This window comes from Echeneis naucrates, chromosome 21 (genome assembly GCF_900963305.1).
Source record: "Echeneis naucrates chromosome 21, fEcheNa1.1, whole genome shotgun sequence".
Taxonomy (NCBI): domain Eukaryota; kingdom Metazoa; phylum Chordata; class Actinopteri; order Carangiformes; family Echeneidae; genus Echeneis; species Echeneis naucrates.
This window is the reverse complement of record NC_042531.1, coordinates 14,775,181-14,803,068: the sequence shown is the minus strand read 5'-3', so window position 1 is coordinate 14,803,068 and position 27,888 is coordinate 14,775,181. Positions and strand designations below refer to the sequence as shown.

Genomic DNA, 27,888 nt, shown 5'->3' with positions numbered 1-27,888 from the left:
GCTGGCAAGGGAAACCACACATGCGTGTGGGCATCCCCTAAATATGAATGAGACCATCGCCAGGCCCAGAGGCTCAGGTCACCCTGTGTGCAGGAGCGAGTGAGGTACCAAGCCCAGAGAGCCACCGCAGCCCCCAGTGCATCACCGGACCGCCCAAGCAAGCCATCTCCCCCAACACCCCCCATCCACATCGGCCACCGACATCTCACAACCCGAACCCCATCGCCCATCCACCGGACGAGCTGGAGGAACCCCGCCGACCGAAGAGACCTACCGGGAGCCCCAGCAATCCCCCGGCGACACGGGTGAGACGGCCGGCTGCAGGGGCGAGGGGGCCACGGTGCCGGACCCGCGGACCAGGAGACCGCAGGAAGAAACGGTCCAAGCACCGGGTGGAGCCCTGAAACCCCCATAGAAGGGAGAAGGGAAGCGGCGAGCCACCACACACAACGTCGGACCAACAGAGGCCACCAGGGAGCCGCCACGGACCAGCACCAAAGTCCATCAACGAGGAAGACCACGGGTACCCGACCGAACCGTCCGCCGCCGGAGCCGTGCCATGACTAATGACAAGTGAAAGCGTCCCTTTCCTGTGCTTCCTCTATCCCAGTCAAAGAAGCATTGCCCTGCACCGTGAGCCTGTAACCCTGAATGTGCTGTGGTGCATTAAGATTGCGGTGGGAGGTCAGAGGGCTGCAGCCTGCCCCGACGGAGTGCCCCCACACCTATCATTCTTCAAGAAAATAAAAGTGATGAAACTTTCCTTGACTCCACGTAATCAGTTATTTCCCATTGTATATTGATATGACAATGTATAAGCATGAAAATATACAAACATAAAAACAAGTTTGACTCAACATTTTTTCCCCTTATCCATGCTGTTTCAAAGCCATGCTCTTCTGTGCCCCCATTGGGAAAGAAAATAAATACATCTGAATCAGGTAAGAATTTTAGGCTTATTCAGAGTGCTGAATAGGATCAGGAGTGAGGGGCCATGGATAAGCAATACATCTTACAGTAATTTAGATAAAATTCCCTTTGCTTGATAAATGTGGATTTACACCAACAGTGCATCAGTCTTGTAAAACAGTAATCGGGGAATTTTAAATGTGGCTGAGTTTAGTGAGTTTCAGTGTCACTGGAAAACACCTAATTAAAAATTGTTGCCATCGCTGTATTGATATTCTTGCAGTTTTAAAACCAACACGTTTAGAGCCCAATAATACTCTGTATATGGTGTATACTGTCCTGACGTAGGCCTAAATAATTGTCATAGTGTACAGAAAAAATACTTAATCAACCAAAGCATTTTAAACTAGACGCGTGCACATCCCAGTTCAAGAGAAAAATATTTTCTCAACAAGTTGATCATTCATTAAATAATTTCTTAAGTCTTAATTTGGTAGGAAGCTGAAGTCTCCCACATTAACAGTGGACGTCTGAATGCAATATTTTAGGTGTCCGTGTAGCTGCCTGAGGGAAAGTGTAAATGTCACCAGCAGCGGAGCTTCTGCTTCTCCCCGTGGCAGTAGTCAGTCACATGCTTAGCTTCGGTTTGTCAGAGCCAGTGCTTCCTGTCGGCCTGTAGTCTCCATTCATTCCGTCCGCTGTCTGTGCCCGGTGTTTTTAAACCGAATCGGTGTGTTGGTCGGCGGTCATGGAGTGCCGTGTGTTGTCCATTCAGAGTCACGTCGTCAGGGGATACGTCGGGAACAAGTCGGCAACATTCCCGCTGCAGGTAAGAGCTGGTTGACTCCATCTGAGCAGACTCAACCAGGAGACATGAAAACGGGACAGCTGGGAGGGAGACAACGCGGAGAACAAGTTCGGTTCCTTCTGTCTGACTGTTAGATTTATTTAAATGAAATGTCAAGCAACGCTTGCTCCCTGGCGAAACCTGATAGGGGCCGTTCTCCGGTTTTTAGGCTTCGATCACCCATCCTAACAAGCGAAAGCTGCAAGAGCACAACGATGAAAAAAATCAACACACGGTTTGGACTCAGGGAGCTCATCGTTACTCACACTTTGCCCCTACACACTAGACAGCGTAGCTACAGGCGAAGAAAAACAAAAAAACTGCGAACCTGGTGTTAAAGTTGTGCCTCCTGGTCCGTGACTTGAGTTGATCAAGTCTTGACTCCGTTGGGGTTTTCTCCTCCAGATTAATGTGTGAATTATTTGTGAAGTCTGAAGAATTTTAAGCCAATGACTTCTTTTTCAGTTATTTCACTGTTGCTTTGTGTGGAAGATTTGAGTTGATCGTCACGCTGCAATAGCAGTAAAAGCACCTCAAATAGTTTTGTGGTTATTATCTTTCAAGTGTTGTAACATTCAGAAGCTGCAGCAGTATACACTCACCGAGTACTTTATCACGTGCACCTCTTCAACTACTTATCTGTGCCATTGTCCAAGCAGACAATCATGCAACAAGAGCAAAGGGCATAAGATCTTTCCTGCAGTCTCAGGTCAGGAGCCACAGTTAATGTATATAGACTCAGTTATCACAGTCAACTTACTTTATCTGTACTTTGTCTATGTTATCATTTGTTGGTGAGCCACGCCCCCCCCCCCAAAAAAAAAAAAAATAAAATAAAATAAAATAAAATAAAATAAATCACTGCAAATCTAAACTCATGAACTAATGTGGCTTTATGAACATGACGATGAACTCAGTGAACTTCATTGACCTTCCCAGTTACTACATCTAAATCCAACACAGCAACTTTGGGATGTGGTATCACATGAGACTGGCAGAATAAAAATGTGCTGAAATCATTTGATACATTAATGTCAACATTGACCAATCTCAGAGGAAATTGTGTTTCATTCATGTGTCAAAGAAATTAAGCTGCATTGAAAACAAAGGGACCCCTTACCCAGTATTAGTATGATGTTCCTAACAACGTGCTTGATGAAATAGGATGAAACTGCTACGCCAGTGCTTTCCCATGCTCATCCAACAGAATGATAAAGGGCAGACTATCACATTTTTTAAGTTGGTCTTGTTCTCATGTCATAGTTTTGTTTTAACAGCTGCTTTGTTGCTATTTTCTCAGGTGCTGGGCTTTGAAGTGGACTCGATCAACTCTGTCCAGTTCTCCAATCACACAGGTTGGCAGGATGATTTTAAAACTACCTGTGTGAAATAAGTTGAAATGTCAATTTTCTCAACCCTAACCCTAACCCCTGAAATTATGATCATATTGACCAAATAATTGGTTCGACAATCACTGTGTTACTTAAACGCATGGCTGTTGGTAATGCTCTGTAAAAGGCTTGAAACCAAGCATTTAAAGGGGAATAAAATAAGGCCATATAATGAAAGCAAGGATGTAAATCTGCTTTATAAAAAATAGACAGATTTATGACATAATGGCAGGCTTAAGAGTGAGACACAATTAGTTTGTGTGGGAGACAATTAGTGCAAACAAAACTATTTGTTCACAGAAGACTCTCCTGTGTGCGTCTTAAATGAGGTGGCCCAGGAATTAGTGAAAAGGTCTGATGTGCAGAGTTAACAGCTCTTCTTGTACTTCTTTCACTGTTTCACTAAAAAATCTCTTTATCTGGTGCTAAAATACTTTCACTGATGTTGCCAATTTGGTTTGGGTTCAGTCAGGTCAGGTTGTGGGTTTAACTCAGAAAAGGTTAAATGTTTTCTTAGAAGAATAGAACAATCTATTTTTTCAGTTTATGAAGCAGAGAGTGAAATCCCGACTACACTGAGCATTCACCAACTAATTTACTATAATCTACATGTTTACATCTGCATTTCTCTATTTTATGACCTATATTTAAAATAATTTACCATACCTGCATATTTTGTGTAGTTCTACTGATGTAATGACAAGTATAGCAAAGTTGGCGATATATAAATGTATACCAGAGTAATCAATCTAAATGCAGATATTTCATGCACAGTATTCCTGAACGGTGAGCTGTTATCTTATCATACTAAGTTGTATTAGTATTAGGCCAGTCTTGAAATCTTCAATTCATTATTAGTGACTTGTATATGAAATAAAAAATATACAAACTGATTTCAGGAGAAAATTGCCCAATTTATATTGAAAATTGCAAAATCACAAGTAGAGACTTGTGAAAACCAGGCTCTATGAATGTGCCGCTCCTACTGTATTAGTCATTTTGTGCCGTTGGCCAGGAAAAATGTTACTCGCCGATCTATTAAGGAAAGAAAAGGCATGCAACTTGAATTCTGAATTTGATTGTTGGTTGATGCAGCAGAGCTCATCGAGCTCATTTCTGAAAGCATGTGAAGAATGCTCTTTCACCACAGGAGAAGGAGACATTTGGACAAAAACACTTTCATTATTATCAACATCTGCTCTTGATGGAAACTGGACAGTTTATACTACTATATTAATGACATTTAATATTCATAACCCCTTTCTTTAGTTTCCCCTCCACCCACAGCTTTTTCTTTGCTGTTAGCTTGTTGTACAGTCCTCCCAGTATGAGGTACTCTAGGTCAAGCTTTTGGCTTTTGGTTTCTTGCAGTATAAACAACTTTTTTATTCAAAGTAAATGGTGTAAAGGGGGCAAAGAAGGGGGAAACTGGCAGTCCACATACAGCCATCCTTTTCAGGCTGTGCAGAGGCCCCATTTGGCCTTGACAACATACAGGGGAAAGGGACCTCAACAGACGGGTGGTGGAAAGACCAAGCAAAGAAGGGAATGCTTACTGATTTGATTTAAATACAGCTCTGATAGCACATTGCTAGTGTTTTTATTGGATAAAGTAGTCCAAATGTCCTTGTCCCCTCACTTGGTATGTCAGCAACTTTAAATCCAATCTCAGTTCCACCAAAATGTGCCAACAATACTTTATTTTTTTTTTTTTGGCTGTTTATTTCTGTATTTGTGCTAATAAAATCCACATGTTGTGTGCCCAAATGGATTACTATAATATCAGGATATGCCCACTGGAAGGGACAAGTACTGACAGCAGAGGAGCTGAATGTGCTGTATGAGGGGATCAAACTCAATAAGGTGAACCACTATGACTACATCCTCACAGGTGAGTCAAAGGAGTATATACTACTACTTTATACTTTATAGCCCCTAATAAAAAAAATAGGCCTCCTGTTTTTAATTTATATCATTTATAGTAAATTAATTATAATAAAAAAATAATTAAAATAATTAATTTAATGATTACTTTCTTTTCCAAGGATACTGCAGGGACCAGTCTTTCCTGGAAATGGTGGTTGATATTATTCAGGGGCTAAAGAAAGCCAATCCCAGCCTGATATATGGTGAGTGTAAAATTGGGTATTTTTCTAAAGAGAGCAATGTCACTTAAATTAATGTTTGAATTTACGTTGCTTTTCATTCTGGTTTTCTTCTCCCCAGTTTGCGATCCTGTTATGGGAGATCATGGTGCTATGGTAAATATCCAGTAGTCCTATTATCATTGTGGATAATGTTGTTTTCGGGAAGTTGCTGTTCCTGGAGAAAAAAGTTGAAAAATGCTATCTTTCTTGCTATAGTACGTCCCAGAGCACCTGCTGCCAGTCTACAAGGACAAAGTAGTGCCTTTGGCCAACATCCTCACCCCAAATCAGTTTGAAGCAGAGTGAGTAGCTCTGTGATAGTAAAATAAACAAAATAAAGAATAAAGCAATGTAAATGAAAGTTTGGTGCTAATCTGGGATTGTTATATAGCTATCAGTGTTTTATCTGTCATTACTGTCTGTTTCTCTATAGGCTGTTAACTGGGAGGAAAATTAACACAGAAGAAGATGCTGTTGAAGTGAGTATTGTGAGAATTTTCCGTTTGGCTGTATTTGGATTTAGTTTGTGACACAGAGAAATGAAAAACATGAGAAAATGGAACCCTGTGTATTTTCCAGGTGATGGACTTGCTTCATAAAATGGGTCCAGAGACTGTTGTCCTCACTAGTACAGACATACCTTCAAAAAATGGGGACCAGTTCCTAGTGGCCCTTGGAAGTCACAAAATAGGTATGGTACCAGGCCGACTTTCTCCAGACAGCTCTTTCTTATAGCTAATGAGAAGACTTGTTGGGATATACAACAACTCGATCTTTTAAATTACTCTGGGAGAGCTTTTGTCTGCGCACCAGGTGCAGTTTTAACTATTGTCCTTGGCCTGCCATCACTGTAGTGAAACCAGATGGGACTAAAACCAATCAGAAGATCTACATGGACATCCCCAAAGTCGATGCTGTATTTGTGGGTACCGGGGACCTGTTTGCTGCCATGTTACTAGCCTGGACTCACTATCACCCTAAGGACCTAAAGGTCAAATACACTTGATATGTCAAAAAAAACAAACCTTCAACACTCAGTTGTTGCTCCAGTATAATGAATAAATGCCAGCTCCATGTAACCTTCTTTCCCTTTGGTTTCTCACAGATGGCCTGTGAAAAGACTGTGTCAGTGATGCACCATGTCATTAAGAGGACCATTACTTATGCTAATGGTAAAATGCTCTGCCCTTACTCCACTGTCATTATTATTTTTATTATTATTATTGTTATTTATATTTAGGAGACATTATGCGTCACAGTTTGTTCTTTTTCTTGTAATTACTGTTTTCATAAAATAAGCAGCAATAGGTAAACCACTGTTGTATGTTGTATATTACACTAGCATTATATTGGATAAATAACAGGCAAGCCACATGATTTAGGATTATACTAATCTACATGTCACCAAGATCATTTTGGTACAAGTAAATAACTCCTTGAAGGAGGCACATGAGCAGTGTCCTACCTGTTACTCTTGTGTGTGTGATAATCTACAAGCTGTTTAACAGCCTTAGCCGTCACTGAAAACATGTATCGCCTGCATGTTATGTTTACTAGTAAGCAAAATTCCAAAAAGCTGCTGTTTTACTTCTGCTACTTTTTTTGTTTCAGAGATGGCTGGCCCGGGGAAAAGACCCAGCCCTGCACAACTAGAGCTGAGGATGGTTCAGAGCAAAGCCGACATTGAGAATCCTGCTATCATTGTGGAAGCAAAGATTATACAAAAGCCTTCCCACTGAAAGCAGCCTTTCCGTCAACACTGCCATAGTGCTGGTACAAATGAGTTTTCGAAAGCTGGACGGTTGGATTTTCACATCAAAGACTGTCACATGTTTCTGCCTTATAAAATCTCTTAGGAATTACAACTATGTTTTCATGAGAGGGGTCAGCAGGATTTGTTGTACGTACATTCTGCTCACAAGCACAGTGGAATCACTGCCGTATGTCTGTACTATGGCCTCTGTAGACATCATATACCCTTCAAAAGAAAAGAAGGCAATCAATTAGCTAATAAAGATAGCGTAAGTGTACTTCAATAATAGTTACTATGGTTAAAATTTCTTGCTAGAAAACATTTCATCTCAATTAGAAAATAAACAAAACCAGTAATGCATGCACAAGTATGCTTCTACTTGTTTTGGCTAGTAGAGGTGTTTTGGCACATCACATGGACTTAGTGTGCACTGTGGTGCTCACAATATACTATAATATCAAATACATAATGTAATCCAGAGGTAGAGCATAATGCAATGCAAAAGGGTGAATGCCCTCTGATGTTTATGAGTTCATAACAATAATCTAAAATTCACAGCATTTATTGCAATCTGCCTTTTCAGAACCTATTAAAATATAAATATAAGGATGTATGCAGTGTGCATATATCGTACAGTTTAACTAAATATAAGTGACGTTATGCATTCAGATTGGATGCATTATACAAACTGAGATGTATTTTAACACCAAATTTTATGCAATTACTAACTATATGGTTTCATGGCAGTTTATTTGACTTTTTGTTTTAGAGAAAATGCAGCTTTACTGACAATGGTAATAATTGATGGCTGAATTGGTTCTTTTAAACAATTTTTTTTTATTATGCAATGCTTTCCTGAATTATCAGTTGTGTAATGTGTTAGATTCATGTCTTATCATCTCAAATTGAGGTATTTGCACAGATAACTTTTAATGTATTTACAAACGATTGTTGTTTTCATTTCTGACTCTTGGTAAATCTCTTGGTAAGACCACATTGTAATTGTGTAGTAGCCTTAATATGGTTAGGAAGAAAAAAATATTGGTTGTGAATGTTTTTGTGTACTAATTTAATAATAAATCCTCACACATTAGGCTAGTCAAGTGCCAAACCTGGAGCTGCTGCTCTGATCTAGATCAAATTAAGTCCAGAAAAAATAAATGATTAACATTTTACTGAAACTGTTTTCATGTTTTTTTATCTAATGATTGATTGGTTTTAAAAGGACTCTCTTAAAGGTGTATCTGTTTTTACTAATACTTTTCTGCTTTTAGGAAGTGTTACAAAAATCTAAGCTGAATACATGAATAAAGGGAAGAAATTCTTGCCTGGCGCTTACTTCATTTTGTGATTAGCGACAGGTGACACAGCTCTGTTTTGCCAACACTAATCCACAGTATGAATAGCCAGCATTAACCCAAATAACCAGACAGGCCAACACGTCTGCCAACTTGTAACCTGAACACACAAAGTTAAGTGTCTTGTTTGTGGGCAGACTGTACAAGAGCAACTGCATCTTGTGTGAAAGAGAGGAGCTGAATTTGTCACAGGGAGTATTTCTTGTCCTGGTCACAATGATAAAATGCCATACATGACGGACATGCCATTTTTGTCACAGACAAGGTCCCAGGGGTCGTGGGCATGAGGATTGTCTTTCCACAGCTTGTCAGATAAACACCCTCAGCTGTAGCTGTGCATATTCACCAGCAGAGGGCTAAATGGGTTAAAGGTAATCAAACACGCACACACACTTCAGTAGTACGACAATAGTGTAGTATGCAAGATAGAGGCTCAGGAGTCAAAGGTCTGCCTAGGAAAGAAATGTCTGCTTTTGGCACCCCTTCTCATGTAAAGCCAAGCCAAGCGAAAAATAGGCACCATGGATTGTTAGATTTAGTGTTAGAGCACAATATGACGACATATTTAAGAGAGGTTATAGTGTGGATGATGCAAAAATTTGAAACTTTTGAAAACATTTAGGACGTTATAAGTAAATTATTTAATTTCTGACACAAATGGACACTTCCTATTTCACAAATATAATTTTGACAGAAAATCCCACCAACTGAAGCACAATGTGGAAGTGATGTATCATTATTGCTGACAGTAATATAATACCAATATATGAAATCTACTTCTGTTAATATGTTTATGTGAGCAGAATCTATACGTGAACTAATGGGCTGCAACACATCTTTAAAAAGTATAAACACAAATCTTGTGTTTTATTTATTTCTGTGAAATGAATAAGGGGCCGGACCGGATGTAGGACACGCCACCTTCAGATGGGCTTTGAGGAAATGTGGAGCTGTAACCGACAAACAATAGCGCTCCTGCAAAACGCATTATCCCAAATCATTGTTATTCCGTATCCTTTTGAAGGTCTGCTGAGCAGAGATATTTTACGGCCCTGAAGATCACAAATCAAGGAAGAAGTGTCACAAAATCTACCGACTCCCGAGTGGATACTTTCAGGTAAGCCTGGAGTACCCTAACTGACACTGACCGCTAACGTTAGCTGGCTAACGGGCACAGTAATAATGTGAGCGAGCGGAGCAGGTCGGGTCGGCCGCTCATACAGGATATATGTGAGGATATTCGGCACTCAGTGGCAGCTGAACCGGCAGACTGGTCGACTCCATTCTCCTGCTCGGATTCATTTATTAACCTGAGCTGTGGGTGGATTTGCTAAGTTAGCATGCTAGCATGTGCCGCCGGAGCTGTCCGTCCTTCCGCCGCTGCTCGCTCATTAGCGGCAGGTCGAGGCAGGTGTCAGCTAGCTTCAACTTATTTGTCCTCTTTGGCATCGACTCTTAAACACACAGGTTCATTTTCCACTTTCTCGTCTTTACACGGAGAGGATCAATTTGCGTGTACAACTTTGTTTTTTTCGGTGTGGGGTTGCTATCTTACGACATGTGCCAAAAGATAAGCCAAGTCACTGGAGGAGCTGGCTCAACGGTTATTGAACCTGTAGTGCTTTATCCGTGCCGCACCGATACATGGGAGATGCTAAAGCTGCAAAGCTAAGCATGGTAGCTGATCGAGCAGCACACACCACTGCATCCCCGTCATTGTGGCTTTAAAATAATCCAAAAATAAAAGAAACTACTTTTCACACTGCAAGCCGCCGCTGCCACGCTGCACGTCGTGCGCGCCAGCTGGCTCCGGGTTGACCTGCGTCGTACCAGTCTCACCAGACGTGAGGTTACTGGAGTTCATTCAGTCTGCGGCTCCCTTTAGGCAGGAACCTCAGCTTTAGCCAGCCGGCCTAACAGTGCGACACAGGCAAGTACTGATTCGGTGCTATTTTACCAGCCTTTTTTTTTTTTAAATAATGTTTACCAGCGGATCACATGAGTGCCGTGGATGTCCGGCTCATGCAGTGAAGTTAGACTGCAGTCTTAACATGGCTAGTACCACTGATACTGCGTTGGGCTTGATTGACAAAGCACTCATGGATCTTAGATGGGGAACATGTCTGTTGGCTTGCAGTAACCACGTGTTAAGTCTGTCTGAATTCAAGACCTTTACAATGAGATGTGTAGATTGCTGAAGTGCTGGGTTCCATTATTTGTAAGAAGTCATTTTGGAAATGTTATGTGTATCTATCGTTTTGGGCCATTCCTCATTTAATCACACTAAATTAACATGTTATGTGTGGAAAATCTGAAAACATGAAGCATCTTAACATTTCTGCCTTCTATTTGTTAAGAACTTGTCATTATTTTCTATGTGTTTTGGCTGTAGGGCTGTACCATTTCTGGCCTGATAAATCCAGTGCAAGCAAACTGTTTATTAAGACGTGCAGGCTAACATTAGTGATTATATTGGTGTGTGTGTGTGTGTGTGTGTGTATATATATCTGAAATACAAATCATGCAGTTGTGTTGTATGTATAGAGTCCAATGGCCGGTCCTCCATTATCTATCACGCAGTCATCACTCATGGAGTGTCATGTTCATATGGGAAGAGGACTTTAGGACTTTGAGACATACACATAAGCCTTTATCTCAACATTTCCATCAAGAGTCTTGGTCCACACTTGTTCTATATAATTCAGTGAACCTTGTAAATTCTTCTGTGACAATCTGGTTAACTACAAAGTAGCATTGATAGTTGACATACAACCTACATCTTCAATATTCACTTGCAATGGAAATTGTCCCTGTTTTTTGTGTTAATGTATTTTCTGTTATTATATCATTCAATGCCATTTTATATGAACCAGGTCTTCACCTCGTGAAGTGAAATACGACATCTCCTCAAAGAGAGAGACTCTTCAGTCGAGGCCATGGATATTTTCCTCAGCATTTTTACTAAATGAATGTGGAGCAACTCTGCAATTTAGCACCACTCTTTAGAGTAGTTCTTTAGATGGTTCTGAGTGCATACGTACACAGTTCCATATTTACGTAGCTAAAAGAAGAAAGCTACACTCACTGGAATTTAATGATAATTGTCAACCAAAACCAAAAATTATTGACATCTTTCTGACAACAGTAGATACATGTTAGTTGGCCCAGTGAATTGCTGGATGTGGTCTTTTAGTTTGTTACAGTCAGTGATGTAAATTATTGTTGACAATAACCAAATAAAGATATTATTATAATGGACTGGCATTATCTCATCTTCTGTTAGTATTTGCTTTGCAGAAAGAATGACGTTATTAGCTGCAATAGTAATAAATGGTGTGACTCTGAAGTATCGCTACAACAAACAACTGGTATAGTGCTGTTATGTGTGGCTCTATTTGACCTTCATTGTCCAGCTATCACTATGTGTTTTTATTTCTATTTCTATTTGGCTTTGATGCCCGGTGGCAAACCCTCAGTAGTGCATTGTAACCTTTTACCTTTGGCAGTTTATTTCTGTGTCTCCTTGTCAACTTGCGTGAGTCTTATTTAAAATTAATTCTGTGCAAACGTCCAGAGGCTTTTGTTGGCTTGCCCACTAGCTTTGTTAGCCATCAGTTGTCTGAGTGTGGATCTGTTTTACCATTTTCAGCACCTGAGGCCTTGTCAAGGAGGCAGTGAGGATGGAAGATGAACATCTGATATCCAGGCGTTGATTTAATTAATTCCTAATTACATTTGAGAAATAGAGCACAGGGTGGCAATACACAGGGTGTGACTATTCTCTCTGAGGTTATCGCACCTCTCCAATGTGACATCTTACTTACAGGTGGCCAATGGCAAGGCAAGGCAAGAAATTCTGCATAATGATTGGGTACTTAAGTACAACAGATGCCTTCCTGCTCACAGCTCCTTTTTTGGATAGAGCCAAATCATTTTCTTTGTTGATGTTGATGAAATGTGACACATCCAGGGTGCCCATAGCCTGCTAATCAGCACTAATCTGATCCATTGGATTAGAGGATGGGGATGCATGTAAGACACTGCTTAGAGTACATGAGTGACTCCCTTCCAGAAGTGAGCCACCTTTCAGTCTATCTAGAATTCATTAGCATACTGTAATAAGAATCTGCTGTGGCCTTTCTGCCGTTTACTTTTTTGCCCATGCTCTCAATAGAGAGCCACTCATTTTGGTAATTTTTCCAGTGATAGGAAATTCTTTGGCTCCCAGTAAACTGTTGCACTGATCAGACAGTGCATACACCAAGATCTGGGCTCTAGCTGTGTTTTTGCTGCCATCATCATTATCTATTTCCTTCTGAGAGATTATCATGGCTATGAAGCAGGACAGCCTGTGACTGTCCACAGCTCACTGCAGGCATTTCTTTATATTTTTATTCTGGCTTCAATTTGGTGAGATACCAGGAGCCAAAATGCTGAACCAGAGTGCTGTGATGATCTTCACTGGAATTTGTGGGGCGTTGGTGGTCATGGCAATGGCCTACTATGTCTATTGGTAAGTTAAATGCAGGAGAAGTAGTTTAGTTTGTAGTTATACCAGGTGAGGATAGTCCTGACTAGATTTACAAGTACTTGTAAAAGGGATAGAAGTTCTCTAGTGCATCATTCAGCTGTTCCCAGTGGCATGTGACACGTAGACTTCCGTAATAAAATTACAATTTTTAGAATTTGAAAAATAAAGGTAAGGTGTTTGCAAAATATGACAGAACTTTACCAATGTTTAGCTGGCTTCTGTTGACAACAGTGATTTCTCATATAAGAGTATGAGCAAGCCACATTTATTTGTGCAGAGGCTGTATTCAGGTGATTCGGAGACGAGGCACTGTTCATCTGTAAGCAGCTTTAACCCAGTCAGCATCTCTAATCTTTCCTTTAGGCTGGGTTCAGCCCCGGTGGACCCTGCACCCTCACTGGTCCTTTGCACAGTATTGCTCAATTTTGTTACGTAGTGTCATTTATATGGCAAGTGAATTTTTCTTTGTGTTCATGTTTCTTTAAAGGGGAATGTGGTCTTTAAACAGTAATACCTGAGGTTTGGCGATAGGAAAGGTTTATCTTTTTGATTAGGGAGATTATGTAATGCAGTTATAGTGTTTTTAAGATCAATATTGGTGATAGTTTGCTTTTTTTTTTACTTCATGTGAGCATTAAGGGGGAAAAAAAAAAACAAATTTGCTGATTAGTGTCAATACAGCTAACCTAAATAGCTACTGCAGCACTTAGCCAATTAGTTCCATTTGGCTTTAGCTATTTACCTGTGCCTTAGGCAAATTGTTACAGTGGTATCGTCATTTAATAATAAAAAAAAATGTGCATTGTTTTTGCCAGTTTATATGTTCTGTATTAAGAAATCATAATTTTGTAATGTTTTAAAAGACATCCACCTAATCAGGCTGATATTGCGTGTTTGTGTTATCACAGACAAGTCACTTTTTATATCTGTCAAACAAAAATAAGCTGAACAACAAATAAACACCAATAACACAACAATAAATACTGTAAACGATAAATATTTTCTTTTCCAGAAAGCTCTTGCTGGTTTTCTCTTGTCTGACAAAAAATTAACAGAACTTACTGAAATCACAAGTATTAATATTCAAAGTAAATTTCTGTCGTAAAAACTATAAATTTAACTGAAATCATGTGTCTTAATACAATTGCAATATGTATTAAAATATTGACTTTTTGGCTTGTCATTCAAGCTTGAGAACCACATGTCGGTTACAAATATCACCAAACCTAAATTTGCAATTATTTGTTTTTTATTTGAAAGAGTATTTGAAACCTTTGCATGGCCAAAATACTTGTAAGGGTTAAGCTTTCATATAAAGGTTGAATTTAGATGTTTGTATGCTTGTTGAACAAACACTTATTTATATCATCTGCGGAAAAATGAGGAACCGAAGATGAATGTGTGAACTGACAATCTTGCAAGACAAAGAGAAGGTGATATTAACGCGTTTTGTATACTCACAGTACTTCAGATTGCATGACACATTTTATAGCAGCCCTCTTTTTAGGCATGGTTATTAAATTGATAGCAGGGAAAAAAAGTGTGAAAAAAATAAAATTGGTCTCAAGTGTGTATCTGTTGTCACACAGAGTTACTGCTTGTTGTTACAGAAAAGTTTTGACTGCGTTAGCTCTCCATTGGCTAATTTGTCTCCAGACATCAATGACTGAAATTTAAAAGGCTTTACTCTAAAACAATCCTGACGTGTAACCAAAACTAACAGCTAACAGGAGTTTGAAAATAACAAACTAACATTACACCATTAGCCCCGAGTTTAGTTAATATTTTTCAATGATATTTGCATATTTAGAAAATGTAAACTCTGAATATTCACATTCAAAAAATTTGCGATTACCCAAAATAAGAGTGACTCAGCAGTTTTTGGTTTAGGTCAGACATTTAATAAGCGTGTTTGCCTTCCAGCTGTTTCTGTTTAATCCTACCCAATTGGATTTGTTGAAGTTGCTTGGGAGAGTATGTTTTTTTTCTGAAAGTTCCTCCTCTGATCTACTAATAGAAATGACAGCCCAAGGCAAAGTCTGTACAGAACACGATGCTTTAGTCTATTCAGTGATTAGTTTGAACGCTCTTCTATTAAATGATTGTAAGAGATTTCCCCCCACAACCCACCCTAGACTTAATTTTGTATAGTCCATCTCACGCAAACCTTAAATTACAGTTGTAATATGTATTAAATGCACACTGCACTCGTTGGTTCTGTGGTGTTGTTGCTTGCTACCCTTACAGGAATGTAACAGGAGTCAGATTAAGTGTGCAATAGGGTAACGGTCCCTGTCCTGATCACTCTCTCCAAGTAGGACTAAAGGTCACATTACTAACATAATGCAGAGACAGCTTGGATGTGTCTGATAATCAGAACCGTGGAGTGACATGCATGCATATGTGACAGTATTTCAACATCTGCCTGTCCTAACTTCAGTTATTTAGAAACGTTTTCATTTTTGTTGGCCAAAGAAACTGAGCTGAAGTTCTGTGGATGTGCAAGTATTATTTCCTTCCCTTTACACCCTAGCTACTTCACTGTTCTGTGTACTGTGTTGCATTTTGTTTCATGAGGGATTGGATTAATTGTACTGGGTAAGACTTGTTACCTTCCTGTTATAGACCTCCCTTATGTGGACTATCTGGCTTAGTTTTAGTTTGTCAGTTTACCCTTCACTTAGAAGAATGTAATGTAAAAGTCCCTGGAAATATATAGAGGTTATTTGAAAGTTACAGTTGAACTTGATTTCTTTGGGTTGATAAAGCTCTGCTGACTGTTTGGCAGTTCTTTCAGTTTCACTGTTCTTTTTCTGTGTAAAAAAAGTAATTTAATATTTGAAGAAACAAGTAAGTAGTCAAGACCGCATCTGTGTTGAAGGCCGTTATGTAAGAGTCATGCGTGAAAGTGTTCCTGTGTCCTTCCTGCATTTTCTGCTGTTTTTTTCCGACACAGATGTAGCTGTGAATCTAAATGATTGTGCATTATGTACTAGCTGTTGCACATAACGTATAATATAGCTATTGAAGTTTTGGTTTGAAAAATGTTTTGAACAAATTTAGATATTCCAGCCATGTAAATATATGTTATAGCCATATACCATGATGCTAAACAAAGCAGCTGAAGGCCATGGCCACAACAGATCTCTACACATACCTGGAAAGGAATAACTCCTTATTAGGCAGATTAGAAACGTTCCTCAGAACAGCTTTAAACTGGCTTGACCTACACTGTAATGGGCTTTGGTAAACGTGGGAACAGTCCATTCAAGGCCAGGCACCCAGCGTACTCTTCAGTATTCCTGAATAGTAATCGTCACATCTGTGGCAACATTTTCGTCAATAGTCTAATGGTAGGAGGGGTGAAGCAGGTTGTGCTTCTGCTTAACATATCTTGTAATGGTTAGTCACCTAAGTATGCTGAGATACACATACACATGTACACTCATGTGGCCTGGGGATATAGCTCAGTGTGCGTGCCTTGCTTGCAGAGCCCCCAGGTCCAAACCTCAGCCACAACCAGCACTTGTGCCAGTCCCAATCCTGGATCAATGGGAAAGGATGTGCTGGGAAGGGCATCCAGCGAAAAGACTGCAAAAATTTGATGTCAAAATAGCCAACAGCAGCCACGCAGGAGCAGCCGAACGTGGAAAATAATGGACTAATGTACCTGGGGAAACAACCAAAACCATTTCACTTTTGGAAAAATTCAGTCACCAGAGTTTTTCTTTAGGAATTTCAGAAACCAGAGTACCTGGAGGAAACCCACACAGACACAGGGAGAGCATGCAAACTCCACACAGAAAGGACCCAGGCCGGGAACCAAACCCGCAACCTTCTAATTGCGGGTTAACAGCGCTAACCACGATGCCAACGTGTTTCCCTTTTTGAAAAATATGAAAAGAAAATTGCAATAATTGAAGCTAATATCATGTAATGTGAAATGTTCTTTAACAACAGCACCTGGTGTTTTGACAGCACAAACTATATAAACAATGTTACGTCTGCGGCAGATGTTGCATAATTCAGACCCTTCACGTTTGTTCTTGGTCAGTCTGTCCCAGTATCCTTTGCACATGACAATGGCCAGGATCAGGCCCCAGACTGTTGCAGAGCTCATACAAGCAGTCACATTCTTACCAAGGTACGATTAATTATTTTCAGTTCACCTGTTGGATGAAACCGCAGCACTCAAAGACAGCTGACACAGGCCCAGACTGAATCCGAACATGTAAAGCTTTCTTTACTGTCAACTTGTAGTTGTTGGTTCAAGCCATTTGGTGATGTGTTTATTCTATTATTTCAATTATTATATTACAAATACATATTTTTCAGGGCATCTAAAAAAAGAATGGTTTAACTTACGTTGCTACATTGTTACATTGCAGTGCTGCAAGACAGATAAATGCAAAATGTTTTACAAGCAGATGCATAAAAGTGTAAATATATGAATCTTACAGAATGACCAGCTCAAGCCTTTCTGTTAATTTGCTTCCAAGCACCATACAACTTGTGGATGACTTGTGAGCTTGTTTATGAAAATTACATTTATCCAAATGAACAAATGTGCACATACCAGCAACAACATACAGCATCTACATCTTGGCTACATCAGGGTCAATAGGGCCAAGTGGCTTTTAGGGTACATAGCATTTGAAATGGTAAATCTAAAATCATGAAAAACACTTACCAGGAGAGTTTGCATGCCACCTTGTCTATCAGGATAAGCAGCAGCATAAAGTACAGTGCATCTGTGGCTGCAACTATTATATTTTATCACTTGAACTTTAATAAATCAGTTTAAATCTAGACCAAGATCTGGTCCTCATACAACTTATTCAGTCAAATTAACAGTCAAAAAGTCATAAAGATTTCAATAAAACTGAACAAGCTGCTGATTATAATATCCTGTAATAACCAAAGTAACATCCTCGGGTTGAATTATGCAGTATATGCAAGTTTAATTTTAGGCACATCTTGAAAAATATATTCCTCGATCCATTAAGTTGTCACTTTCAGTGGTTAATCTACAACAGTAAGAAGCAGTTAGTCATGGGCAAGTTCGGGTGAATGGTAGGACAGCCACAACAATAAAACCTCAACAATCAATCTAGCGTGATGTTTAATCCAAACAATCATTACAAAGCACTTAAGATGTACTTATTTCCACCTGAGTCTGTTCATAAATAACTTTGTGATTCATGCAAACTGGGATACCTGCTCAAAGAAGAATGCTTCTTTTATTTATTTTATTAGTTGTGTAAGACACAGGCACAGGTTCCATTTATTAAATTATTCTGTAATGACGCTGGGCTGTGGCCTATGAGCCATGTCGCCCTGGCTGCTGTTAATTCAACCTCTGCTGCTCTTTCCAGGTCTGTGGTACTGGCTGAAGGACCGTGTAAACGCGGACTGTAAAAGTATCCCACCGTGGTAAGAAACACAGTCTTAAACAGGCCACATCCTTTTGTCTACACTGCTCCATGAAACTTTTTAATGTTTACCACTCTGTCCTCCTGTGATTTTCTCTCTCGACTTCTGTGCCTTTCGGTTTTGTTTGCGTAACTGTCATTGAAATTGTTGTGCTGTGGCACTGCCTCTGCTGTTCATGTTCCCCTCCAGGTTGGTCGTAGTGTATAGAGAGGAGCCTACTCAGCTCTCCAGGCTCCTCAGCCATGGCTCTTCTGGCCTACCTGAAGAGCCTGTTTATACTGCAGTTGCTGATGGGCTTTGTGTTTGTGGTGAGCGGCCTCATCATAAACTTCATCCAGCTCTGTACCTGCATCCTCTGGCCAATTAACAAACAACTCTACCGCAGAATCAACTGCAGGCTCAGCTACTCCCTCTGGAGCCGTGAGTAGATGATGCATGTTGTGTTGTTCCTGCAAAATATCTTTGCATCAAGAGGTTTTCATATTTCATATTCATATACATAAACATAAATAAAGTAAAGACGTCATGCATGTCTTATTTTGACACACCTGACCCACGGACCTGTCTATTACATAATCTGAATTTAGATCTGAGACAAATATTTGCTCCTTCATTTTGATGATTTCCCCAGAAGCCAAATAACCTTATCTGCCATGCAGTGCTGTCCAGAAAGTGCACTGTGTATTTATCAGAGCTTTTTCCCAGAAATGGCTGCTGTCATGGGTTAACAGAGGTAGCCACAGCTCAGTTAGATGCTACAATTGCTACACAACTGCTTTAAAACACTACAGAGTTTGATGAAGGTTCACTCAGTATTGATATACAAAACACCAAAGCACCAAACCTGACCTGTATTTAGAGAGAAATGCTTTTGTGCAGCCTTTTAGGAAAACTAATTATTTAAGATCTCAAGTGGAGATGAGAGTTTCAAGTGCCATCTTAATGTTCAGAACTTGTCATCTGTGTGCAGAGCTGGTGATGCTGCTGGAGTGGTGGTCAGGCACAGACTGCACCCTATACACCGACCAGGCTACGGTGGACAAGTTTGGCAAAGAGCATGTCATCATCATCCTCAACCACAACTTTGAAATCGACTTCCTCTGTGGCTGGACCATGTGTGAAAGATATGGCGTCTTAGGGGTCAGATAAGCAGCAACATATTTTGACCCTCATGAAAGATACACATACAGACTTATTCATAACGTTTCTCAACCGCTTCATTGCTCTGAATGAACTAAACAACTATCTCTCTTTCCTCTACAGAGCTCAAAAGTGTTAGCCAAGCATGAACTGCTGAAGGTTCCTCTGATTGGCTGGACCTGGTACTTCCTTGAAATAGTCTTTTGCAAAAGAAAGTGGGAGGAAGATCGAAAAACAGTCTTCAGTGGACTGAGCAGGCTCAAAGACTACCCTGAATATATGTGGGTAGGTACATGTCCAACACGGGTTTGTATGTACGAGTGTAGGTGTCATTTTAGAAGTCAGTCCATTCTGGCCCAGTTGTGCAAACAGGTTTCTGATATGACCTTGGTTTATTGACTTTATTCACTGTCTGGGGGTCGAGAGAGGATTACAAGTGTTTTTTGCACAAGGTGCACCTGGCTGACTGCTTATGTTCCCACATCTCATCTTGTACCTCAGTGGGTACAATGTTATTACTACCAATAGAAACACAACTCTAAAAATAAGATCTGAGATGTGATGAAGTGGAATTATTTTCATAGGGAATAACTACTCTTTAGAAATACATAAACTCCAGATGCTCTGGCCCATTCACTGGTATACAATTCAAGTTCTCTGTTTGCACCAGCTGTATTTTTTTTAACTGTGCAGTGTGTGTTTTATTTATTTTTTCTTTGGGGAAACTCGGTCGACTGGACTGGAATGTGAGTGGGTTTCTCCCTGCTCAGTGATGCAAAACAGCTCCATTCAGTCTAAATAAATAAGTGCTTTACATTCAAACCCTCTTGACTTATGGCGCCATGTGCAGCTGTACGACATAGATCTTTGCTGAGGGTGTTTAAAAAAAAAAAAAAAAAGATTTTCACAGTGACTCGCCCACTTTGCCGGCTTAGATTAGGCAGATCAGCAGTTGATCTAATTTCCCCTCAAGTCAAGTATCAGGCCACTGGGCCACCGGTGTTATAGTGGGTTGGGCACCTGCCCCATAAACAGGAGGCTATAAACTGCGTTCCAAATTATTATACAAATGCTATTTTTCTCAGATTTTCCTAAATGGTTTATGTGAATGACAGTTAGAATTCAAGTCAACAACCGTTAGAGTATAAGTCGAACATCCTTCCCAAGTTCAAGTCGTTTTTTTGTTTGTTTGTTTTTTTCCCCCAAAATAAAAATCTCAAAATGCACTGGCCATATTTACTGAAGTTCAATTGATAATTGTTAATCTTAACAGGCCAAATTACATGTTAACATAGGATCTCTTCTTTAATATCACCCTCACAATTCTTGCATCCATTGAACTTGTGAGTTTTTGGAGAGTTTCTGCCTGAATTTTTTTTTTTTTGCAGGATGTCAGGGTAGCCTCCCTGAGCTGCTATTTCGATGTGAATTGCCTCCCACCCTCATAGATCTTTTGTTCAAGGAATGGGGTTGAGGTCAGGTGAGGATGGGAGCCACACCATGAGTTCCTCTCCTTTTATGCCCATAGCAGCCAATGACACAGAGGTATTCTTTGCAGCATGAGATGGTGCATTGTCATGCATGAAGATCATTTGCTACAGAAGGTTACAGACGGTTTTTCTTTTTGTACCATGAAAGAAAGTGGACAGTCAGAAACTCTATATACTTTGCCAGGGTCATTTTCACACCTTCAGGGACCCTGAAGGGGCTCACCAGCTCTCTTCCTGTGATTCAGGCCCAAAACATGACTCCGCCATTCCTTGCTTACATTGCAGCCTTGTTGGGACATGGTGGCCACCCAATAACCATCCACTACACCCATCTGGATCATCCGCACTCATCAGTAAATTAGTGTGTTTGTTAATACAAGTCCTCATGTATTTCTGGGCCGACTGCAACCGTTTCTGCTTGTGGTGACCGAATAGTAGGTTTATGCACAACTGCAAGCCTCCGGAGGATCCCGCATTTTGAGGTTTGCGGGACTCCAGAGGGATCAGCAGCTTCAAATACCTCTTTGCTGCTTTGTAATGGCATTTTAGCAGTAGCTGTCTTAATCCGATTAATTTGCCTGGCAGAAAAATTCTTAATTATGCCTCTCTCAGCATGAACCCTCTGAATCAGCAACAAAGCTCTCGATGATCACGCTTTAGTTTTCATGAAATATCTAGTGTTTTCATATGTTGGCCAAGGCATTGAACTATTTGACGCTTTTTGGCAGCAGAGAGATTCTTTTTCTTTCCCATACAGCTTGAAACCTGTGGCCTGCTTGATAATGTGGAACGTCCTTAGGTAGCTTTCTTTAATTGGGCTCACCTGGCAAACTATTTATCACAGGTGACTGATATTTATTTCATTGATCCAAAGAGCCTTGAGACACAATACCACCCATGAGTTTAATTGAAAAACAAAAAATTAAATGTTTATGGACCTTCAATCATAATAATTTGGAACGTGGTGTATGGCCCTTGTCTGCGGCACTTGTTTGATTCCAGTCAGTGTCATTTGCAGCAGGTATTCTGGCACTGGGTGTGGATAGAAGAGAGGGGCAGAGACAACAAGCCTTTTTTGGATATTTATTTCCTTTTTTATATTTAAAATTTAACTGAATATAACTGTGTGGTAGAGCTGTCACCCACCTGCCTGCATTAAGCCCAATAAGATAACACAGACTTTATATTGAGGTTAACTTAATCTTTAATTCAATCAAGTATAAAAGGATCAGAAGAAAAGCAACAAAAATGAGGTCACTATATATATATATATATATATATATATATATATATATATATATATATATATATATATATATATATATATATTTGTGTGTGTATCTATTAACACAACTCTTCCCTTCAGTTTCTTCTTTATTGTGAGGGCACCCGCTTTACAGAGAAGAAACACCAAATCAGTATGCAGGTTGCAGAGAGTAAAGGCCTGCCCAAGCTCAAATACCACCTCCTACCCCGAACCAAAGGATTCACCACAACACTGCAGTGTCTTAAGGGCACAGGTGGTGTATATATACACATATGCAAAGTTCACTATGTTCAAAATACACGTCTTTTTTTGCACTAATGTGTCTAATGTGTGACTTTGTTGTGTCTTACAGTAACTGCTGTGTATGATGTGACTCTCAACTTCAAAGATAACCAAACTCCCACTCTCCTGGGTATTGTGAACGGCAAGAAATACAAAGCTGACATGAGTGTAAGGTCAGTACTCTGCGTTTACGTCTGATATGGGTTTTTGTTTCTGTGTTCTGTTATTTTAGTAATGATGTGTTGCACTGCCAGCTGAGTCTCCAAGTGGAAGATGATGAATGTATTTTAAACTTTAGGCCTCCATCCAATTGGGTTTTTGTCTGTAACAATGAAAGGGATGGTGGAAGAGCTTAGGGTGTTGGCTAGTTTCCCAGAATGTTTATGGTTTCAGACCAGTAACTCTAATAGGAAGTGCATTCCCACCGAGGCTACATCGACACTAATATCCTTTTAGTTTTAAAGCAAATCGCTTCACCAAGTTTGCACTGGGCATCCAAACTACTTTGAAGTTTTCAAACCTCTAGAACAGAGACTTTCAGAAACATGACACGGACACTGATGTTCACTTCCTGATTTGGTCCTGATCCATAACCATATAGCTTTCTCTAAAAAGTCAGATTACTGTCATGAGTTCCTTTTCACAGGCAAAAGCAGCATTGGCCTCGATGATCTATTGTTAAAGCAACATAGATAATGTACATACAATTTAATGACCTTGCCTCCTTTACGAAGAGCTGCTGCACTTAAATTCTGTACAAACAACTGCTGTTTCTCATCTACAGTATTTTCTGCAACTGGTAAACTGCCGAGTTCACAGTCTGCTTCATGTTTTCAGGTGTTCTACAGAGTAAAAAAAATCACGTAGATAGAGATTATTTTCTTTTTTAATTTCTACCATAAAGTTAGAATATATTAGTTTGGACCTTGTCTGATTAAAGAGCTTGCCAGGGATTTATGGAAGCATTTTTTTTCACATAACTACAGATGCATAGTGTTTTTTTTTATTTCACATAACCCCAAAGACAAACATAAAGATACTGGAAGATCCTACTTTTATTTGTTTTTTTGGACCAGAGTCAATTATAAAGATATGGAGGCTGAAGTACGCAGAGAAATGGATGATTTAGCAGATGATGAGGGCGCCCTCCTGTGGCGAGAAACTGCCACTTCAGTTACATTGTATTAATATGAAACTTGCCTGTGTCTTTAAAGGGATCATCAACTCTAATAGTCTGTTATATCATAATTGCAAGGTTTAAAGACAAGACAAAACAAGGTTCTTTGTTTACAAATAACTTGGGTTCTGTTGTAATGTGTCTATAGTTTAACTATTTCCTATTATAGTGCTTTCAGTCAGGCTGTTCACTGTTCACCCAAATTAGTCTGAATCTTCACTGCATCCCTGTTGTTATCTTGTGTGCCACAGACAATATGGAAAAAATAATGGTTAAAAAATGAAAAGTTTTTGCCGTGAGTAAGTTTCATTTGAAGTTTATAGCCTTTTCTCACTCACCCTCAGCTCTCCGTGCAGACTTTTAAATCCTGGCTTCTGTGAATAGCCCATCTGATTTCAATCCACCATGCCTGTTTCTTATTTCCACACAAATTGCAGCATAAATGAACCAGTCAAAATGTTTGTGATAGACACGCATTCTTGTTTTGCACTTTTCCCTCTAGACGTTTCTCTGTGGAGGATATACCAGATAATGAGGCCGAATGTGCCAACTGGCTGCACAAGATCTATCAGGAGAAGGTAAAACTAATTAAAGCAGCCACTAAAGGCTCCCCACAGTGAAAATCCAAAAAGGACCAATCCACCTCACAAATGTTGGGGATTTTTCTTCAGTCATAACCAGAATAAGTAAATTCTGAAAATTATGGAAACACAAATACAGATATTTCACACATTTAGACCACTCAAGCAAATTTTAATATGTCTTTTCTCATAAAGACATTTCTGGATTTGATGAATAGCTTCATTATAGTTTGTGCAGTGTGTACTACCAAAATAAAGGAGGCTTGTTACATGGTTAATAATTCTTCTTTCTGTCTTTCTCAGGATGCCTTACAGGAATTCTACAACAAAGAAGGCAAGTTCCCCGGACCTACAATAATCCCACCTCGCCGACCATGGACACTATTGAACTTCCTGTTTTGGGCCACCCTCCTGCTTTCACCTCTCATCAACTTTGCTTGTGGAGTGGTTGTCAGTGGGTCCCCACTCCTCATCATTGGCTTCATCATATTCCTCATCATAGGTGGGTTAACTCGGCACCAGAGACATTTTAAATGGCAGCGCATCTTCTTACTCATAGGCATTAGCTAGGACTCTTCAGTTTGCTAAAGGCTCAGTGTTATTCAACATCTGAATTGTCCTCATTCGTGCCACTCCTTTTTGTGCTTTTGTTGTCTCCACAGCCTCCATAGCTATCCGTCGCCTCATAGGAGTCACTGAGGTGAAGAAAACAGGCTCCAGTTACGGCAACCTGGAGGCCAAAAAACAAAACTAAAGTGTGTCAACCCACCCCTCCCGTGTACGGCTGTTTCTGTGTGAACGCCCTGCGGTGTCTCACCACTACCCAACTCTATTCTCCTCCCACTGTTGAGTCAGTTGGTAGATTGGGGAGGAGATGCAGCTGTGAAAACATAATAGAGACCAGACTTAGAAATACTAATGGCACTAGTTTGAGAGAGAGCATGCAAGGTCTTGGGGTTCAAGCTCTCTGGTGTAGCACACAACAAAAGGAGGGGGAGATGCAGTAACGTATTCCCCTGCATCTTAATCCAGCTCGTTCCCATCCCAGCCCTATTAAATCCTGGTAACATCTGAGGTGCAGCACCTAACCTCTCTGAGGTAACATGGGCAGCCAGTCCACCCATATTCTGCTCTGCACAACCTATCTCCACTTCCCTGTCACAGTCATCAGCCGATCAGGGTGTGAGGGTGTGCTGATTTCTCTTCGCCCACAGAACACGAACTAATCCAAATCAGGCTTCTTTTTTTTCCCCCCTTTTTATCTTACCATCCATCCAGGGGCCACACATTATTGCAAGAGCAATCTGTTATGTGCAGGATGTCCCCTCCCCTTTTTCACAAGGTGGGACTTGTAATGGGAGCCGGTGCCTTGAGGCCCAGCCTGGTTTCCTTAATTTTAAAGGGTCAATTCACATAAATCACAACCCCCCCCAAATTTAACCTCCCCATGTCTAGCAATGCAGATAGTTTTGATTGAGATAACTTTCTCTAGGTTTGCAGACCCCTTACCAAAAAAATGGAGGGAAATAACATTTTGGTAATGGTGATCAAATCGCTGTTTGATACCTCAGATCTCAGTTTCTTTCCAGAAACAGCAACTGATGTTAGTGAGATAATTACTGACGATTTTCACCAGAAACTATGTTTTGAATGTAAAGAGTTGTGAAAACTGTCCTCACTGGAGTCATTGGTAGGTAGTTTATGTAAAGCAACATGTTCTTGAAGTTTTCATTTCATGTAATTTGAGCACCAATAATGACATTCAATTCACCTCCGTTGTACGAGGTTCTTAGGAGGAGCCTCAGAGCAGAGCTCTCAGGATATAAATCCCACATCATCTCCAGAGCTAGATATCACAGGGGGGTGAAGTTTGTTTGTTGTCTTTTTTTTTTTTTTTTTTTTTTTTTTCCTGCTTTCATCTTGTGATCTTGGTGAATTGGCCTATTAACATCCTGGTTTCGAGAAGCTGGTGTCTGTTGAACTACAACAAGGGCTCTGAATGTGAAAACTGTCCTGATCAAGGACGCCTACCATCTGTTACAGGTCTCATTTGTAGCCCGCAGCACTGATACCTACATATTCATTCTAAAACATTTCAATTCTCCTTTCAATCTCATTCCTGTTTTCACATGCTTTGCACAAATAGGAATTTGCATACATGCTGTCCTTTGGTGTTTATTTTTTCTTTGCCCCCCTAAATGTGATGTTAATTCAACCAGCAATCTCAGAATGATCACTGGAGCAGTTCAACACACCACTCGCCCTCTGATGCCAGTAAAAAGGCAGCTCACACTGCTTGCATTGATGTGACCACTATGCTGTTGAATGGCAGTGGACTTGAGATTCCAGAAAAAGGTCACCAACTATCTTTATGTAGCCTGTTTGGTTATTATTTTGCTTCCCTCACATGGAAACGTGGTAGTGATGTTTTAACCTTTGCCTTAAGTCAAGCTTGCTCAGGCAAGGGATTGCTTATTCGCCAGCCCTTTAAAACAGCACTCACCTCTCACCTCTGTTATGTTTGAGTACACGCCTTTGCTTCCTCCCATCACAACAGCGCATGGTGAAATAGTGTGCTTCCATTTGGTTTCATCACTAAAGCGTTTGAGGATTTAGGAAAACCAGTGTTGGTCTTAAAACCAGAAAGCTCGGAAGGTGTCACCTTGTTGAAGGAGTCTTGTTAACTGCAGAGAAAGTTGCGTACACTCGGCGAATAGGGCAACTTCAATGGATACTCGGTACACTACGACACTTAGCCTTTGTTGGTGTACTTTCAGTTTTATACATTTCACCATTTAATAATCGGAGTTGGTTGTTGTTGTTTTTTTTTTTTCTCTTCTCCTTTCATGTAGTACATGACAGGATCACATTTCATAGTATCCAAATGCAAATAATGGTAGCAAGAGGTGGAGGGAATATTTTGTGACCTGCTCTCTTCTCCTCTGCCCTCCTGTGCCACATGTAGTATTAATCCCATATTTTATTTAGTGTGTTTTAAAGTTTTGGGGATCATCACTCCTAAGCGGCAGTTATGTTGTGTACTTTCTGTAGAGTTTTTCAACCCAGACAAATATCATGCAAGCCTTAATAGACAACAATGCTTAATTTTTGTGTGACTCTGTAGATGGTAACTGAGCCCCTGTTGTATGCAGGATCCAAATGTAAAACATGCCCTCCAGTATAACAATCAAGTTGCTGAGATTAGTTGTCAAGTGACTTGTTCTAAAGTTTGATAAAAGAAATAAAGAGAAAGGAGAATGGAAAAGGTCATGTCCATAATTGATCCACTTTTTTTTTCTTTTTTTTTTGACTCAAAGGTACCTGGAGTTGCTTTACCTCAGATATCTGTGAAAGGCTTTAGGAGCATAGTCTGTTTTCTGTTAAATTCCCAACACTGAGTATTGGATACAAACACACTCCAAAATCCATGCTGTCATTCAGTAAAAACCATTTCCAAAACAGAAATGATTAAAAAAAAAAAGAAAAAAAAAACTTTTTACACTGGATGTTTTTTATTCAGTCAAGAAGTGTAAGTTGTGGTTGCTCTCTTTCTTGTTTGAATTCTTTACTAGAACCAAATAC

At 40.0% G+C, this 27,888-nt stretch overlaps 2 protein-coding genes across 2 annotated transcripts; both read left to right on the top strand.

Annotated features, from left to right (window-relative positions):
- Positions 1-1,535: 1,535 nt before the first annotated feature.
- Positions 1,536-8,312, top strand: LOC115061953 (pyridoxal kinase-like). Its single transcript, XM_029530546.1, has 11 exons — positions 1,536-1,738; positions 3,057-3,111; positions 4,934-5,038; positions 5,193-5,276; positions 5,374-5,408; positions 5,511-5,596; positions 5,728-5,773; positions 5,874-5,985; positions 6,149-6,285; positions 6,400-6,466; positions 6,906-8,312. Exons 1-11 carry the CDS (start codon positions 1,658-1,660, stop codon positions 7,031-7,033), a joined length of 936 nt encoding a protein of 311 aa, XP_029386406.1. The 5' UTR covers positions 1,536-1,657; the 3' UTR covers positions 7,034-8,312.
- Positions 8,313-9,342: 1,030 nt separating this feature from the next.
- Positions 9,343-27,833, top strand: agpat3 (1-acylglycerol-3-phosphate O-acyltransferase 3). Its single transcript, XM_029530963.1, has 10 exons — positions 9,343-9,522; positions 18,312-18,369; positions 18,559-18,789; positions 19,340-19,509; positions 19,633-19,794; positions 22,366-22,519; positions 22,619-22,721; positions 24,228-24,303; positions 24,610-24,808; positions 24,969-27,833. Exons 3-10 carry the CDS (start codon positions 18,612-18,614, stop codon positions 25,058-25,060), a joined length of 1,134 nt encoding a protein of 377 aa, XP_029386823.1. The 5' UTR covers positions 9,343-9,522; positions 18,312-18,369; positions 18,559-18,611; the 3' UTR covers positions 25,061-27,833.
- The last annotated feature ends 55 nt before the right edge of the window (positions 27,834-27,888 follow it).

Coding starts and splice junctions, on each gene's coding strand:
- LOC115061953 (XM_029530546.1), top strand. CDS start 1,658: ATGGAGTGCCGTGTGTTGTCCATTCAGAGTCACGTCGTCAGGGGATAC. Junction 5,039..5,192: donor CTATGACTACATCCTCACAG/GTGAGTCAAAGG, acceptor TTCTTTTCCAAG/GATACTGCAGGGACCAGTCT. Junction 6,467..6,905: donor GACCATTACTTATGCTAATG/GTAAAATGCTCT, acceptor TTTTTGTTTCAG/AGATGGCTGGCCCGGGGAAA.
- agpat3 (XM_029530963.1), top strand. CDS start 18,612: ATGGCTCTTCTGGCCTACCTGAAGAGCCTGTTTATACTGCAGTTGCTG. Junction 22,520..22,618: donor GCAGTGTCTTAAGGGCACAG/GTGGTGTATATA, acceptor TGTGTCTTACAG/TAACTGCTGTGTATGATGTG. Junction 24,809..24,968: donor CATCATATTCCTCATCATAG/GTGGGTTAACTC, acceptor TTGTCTCCACAG/CCTCCATAGCTATCCGTCGC.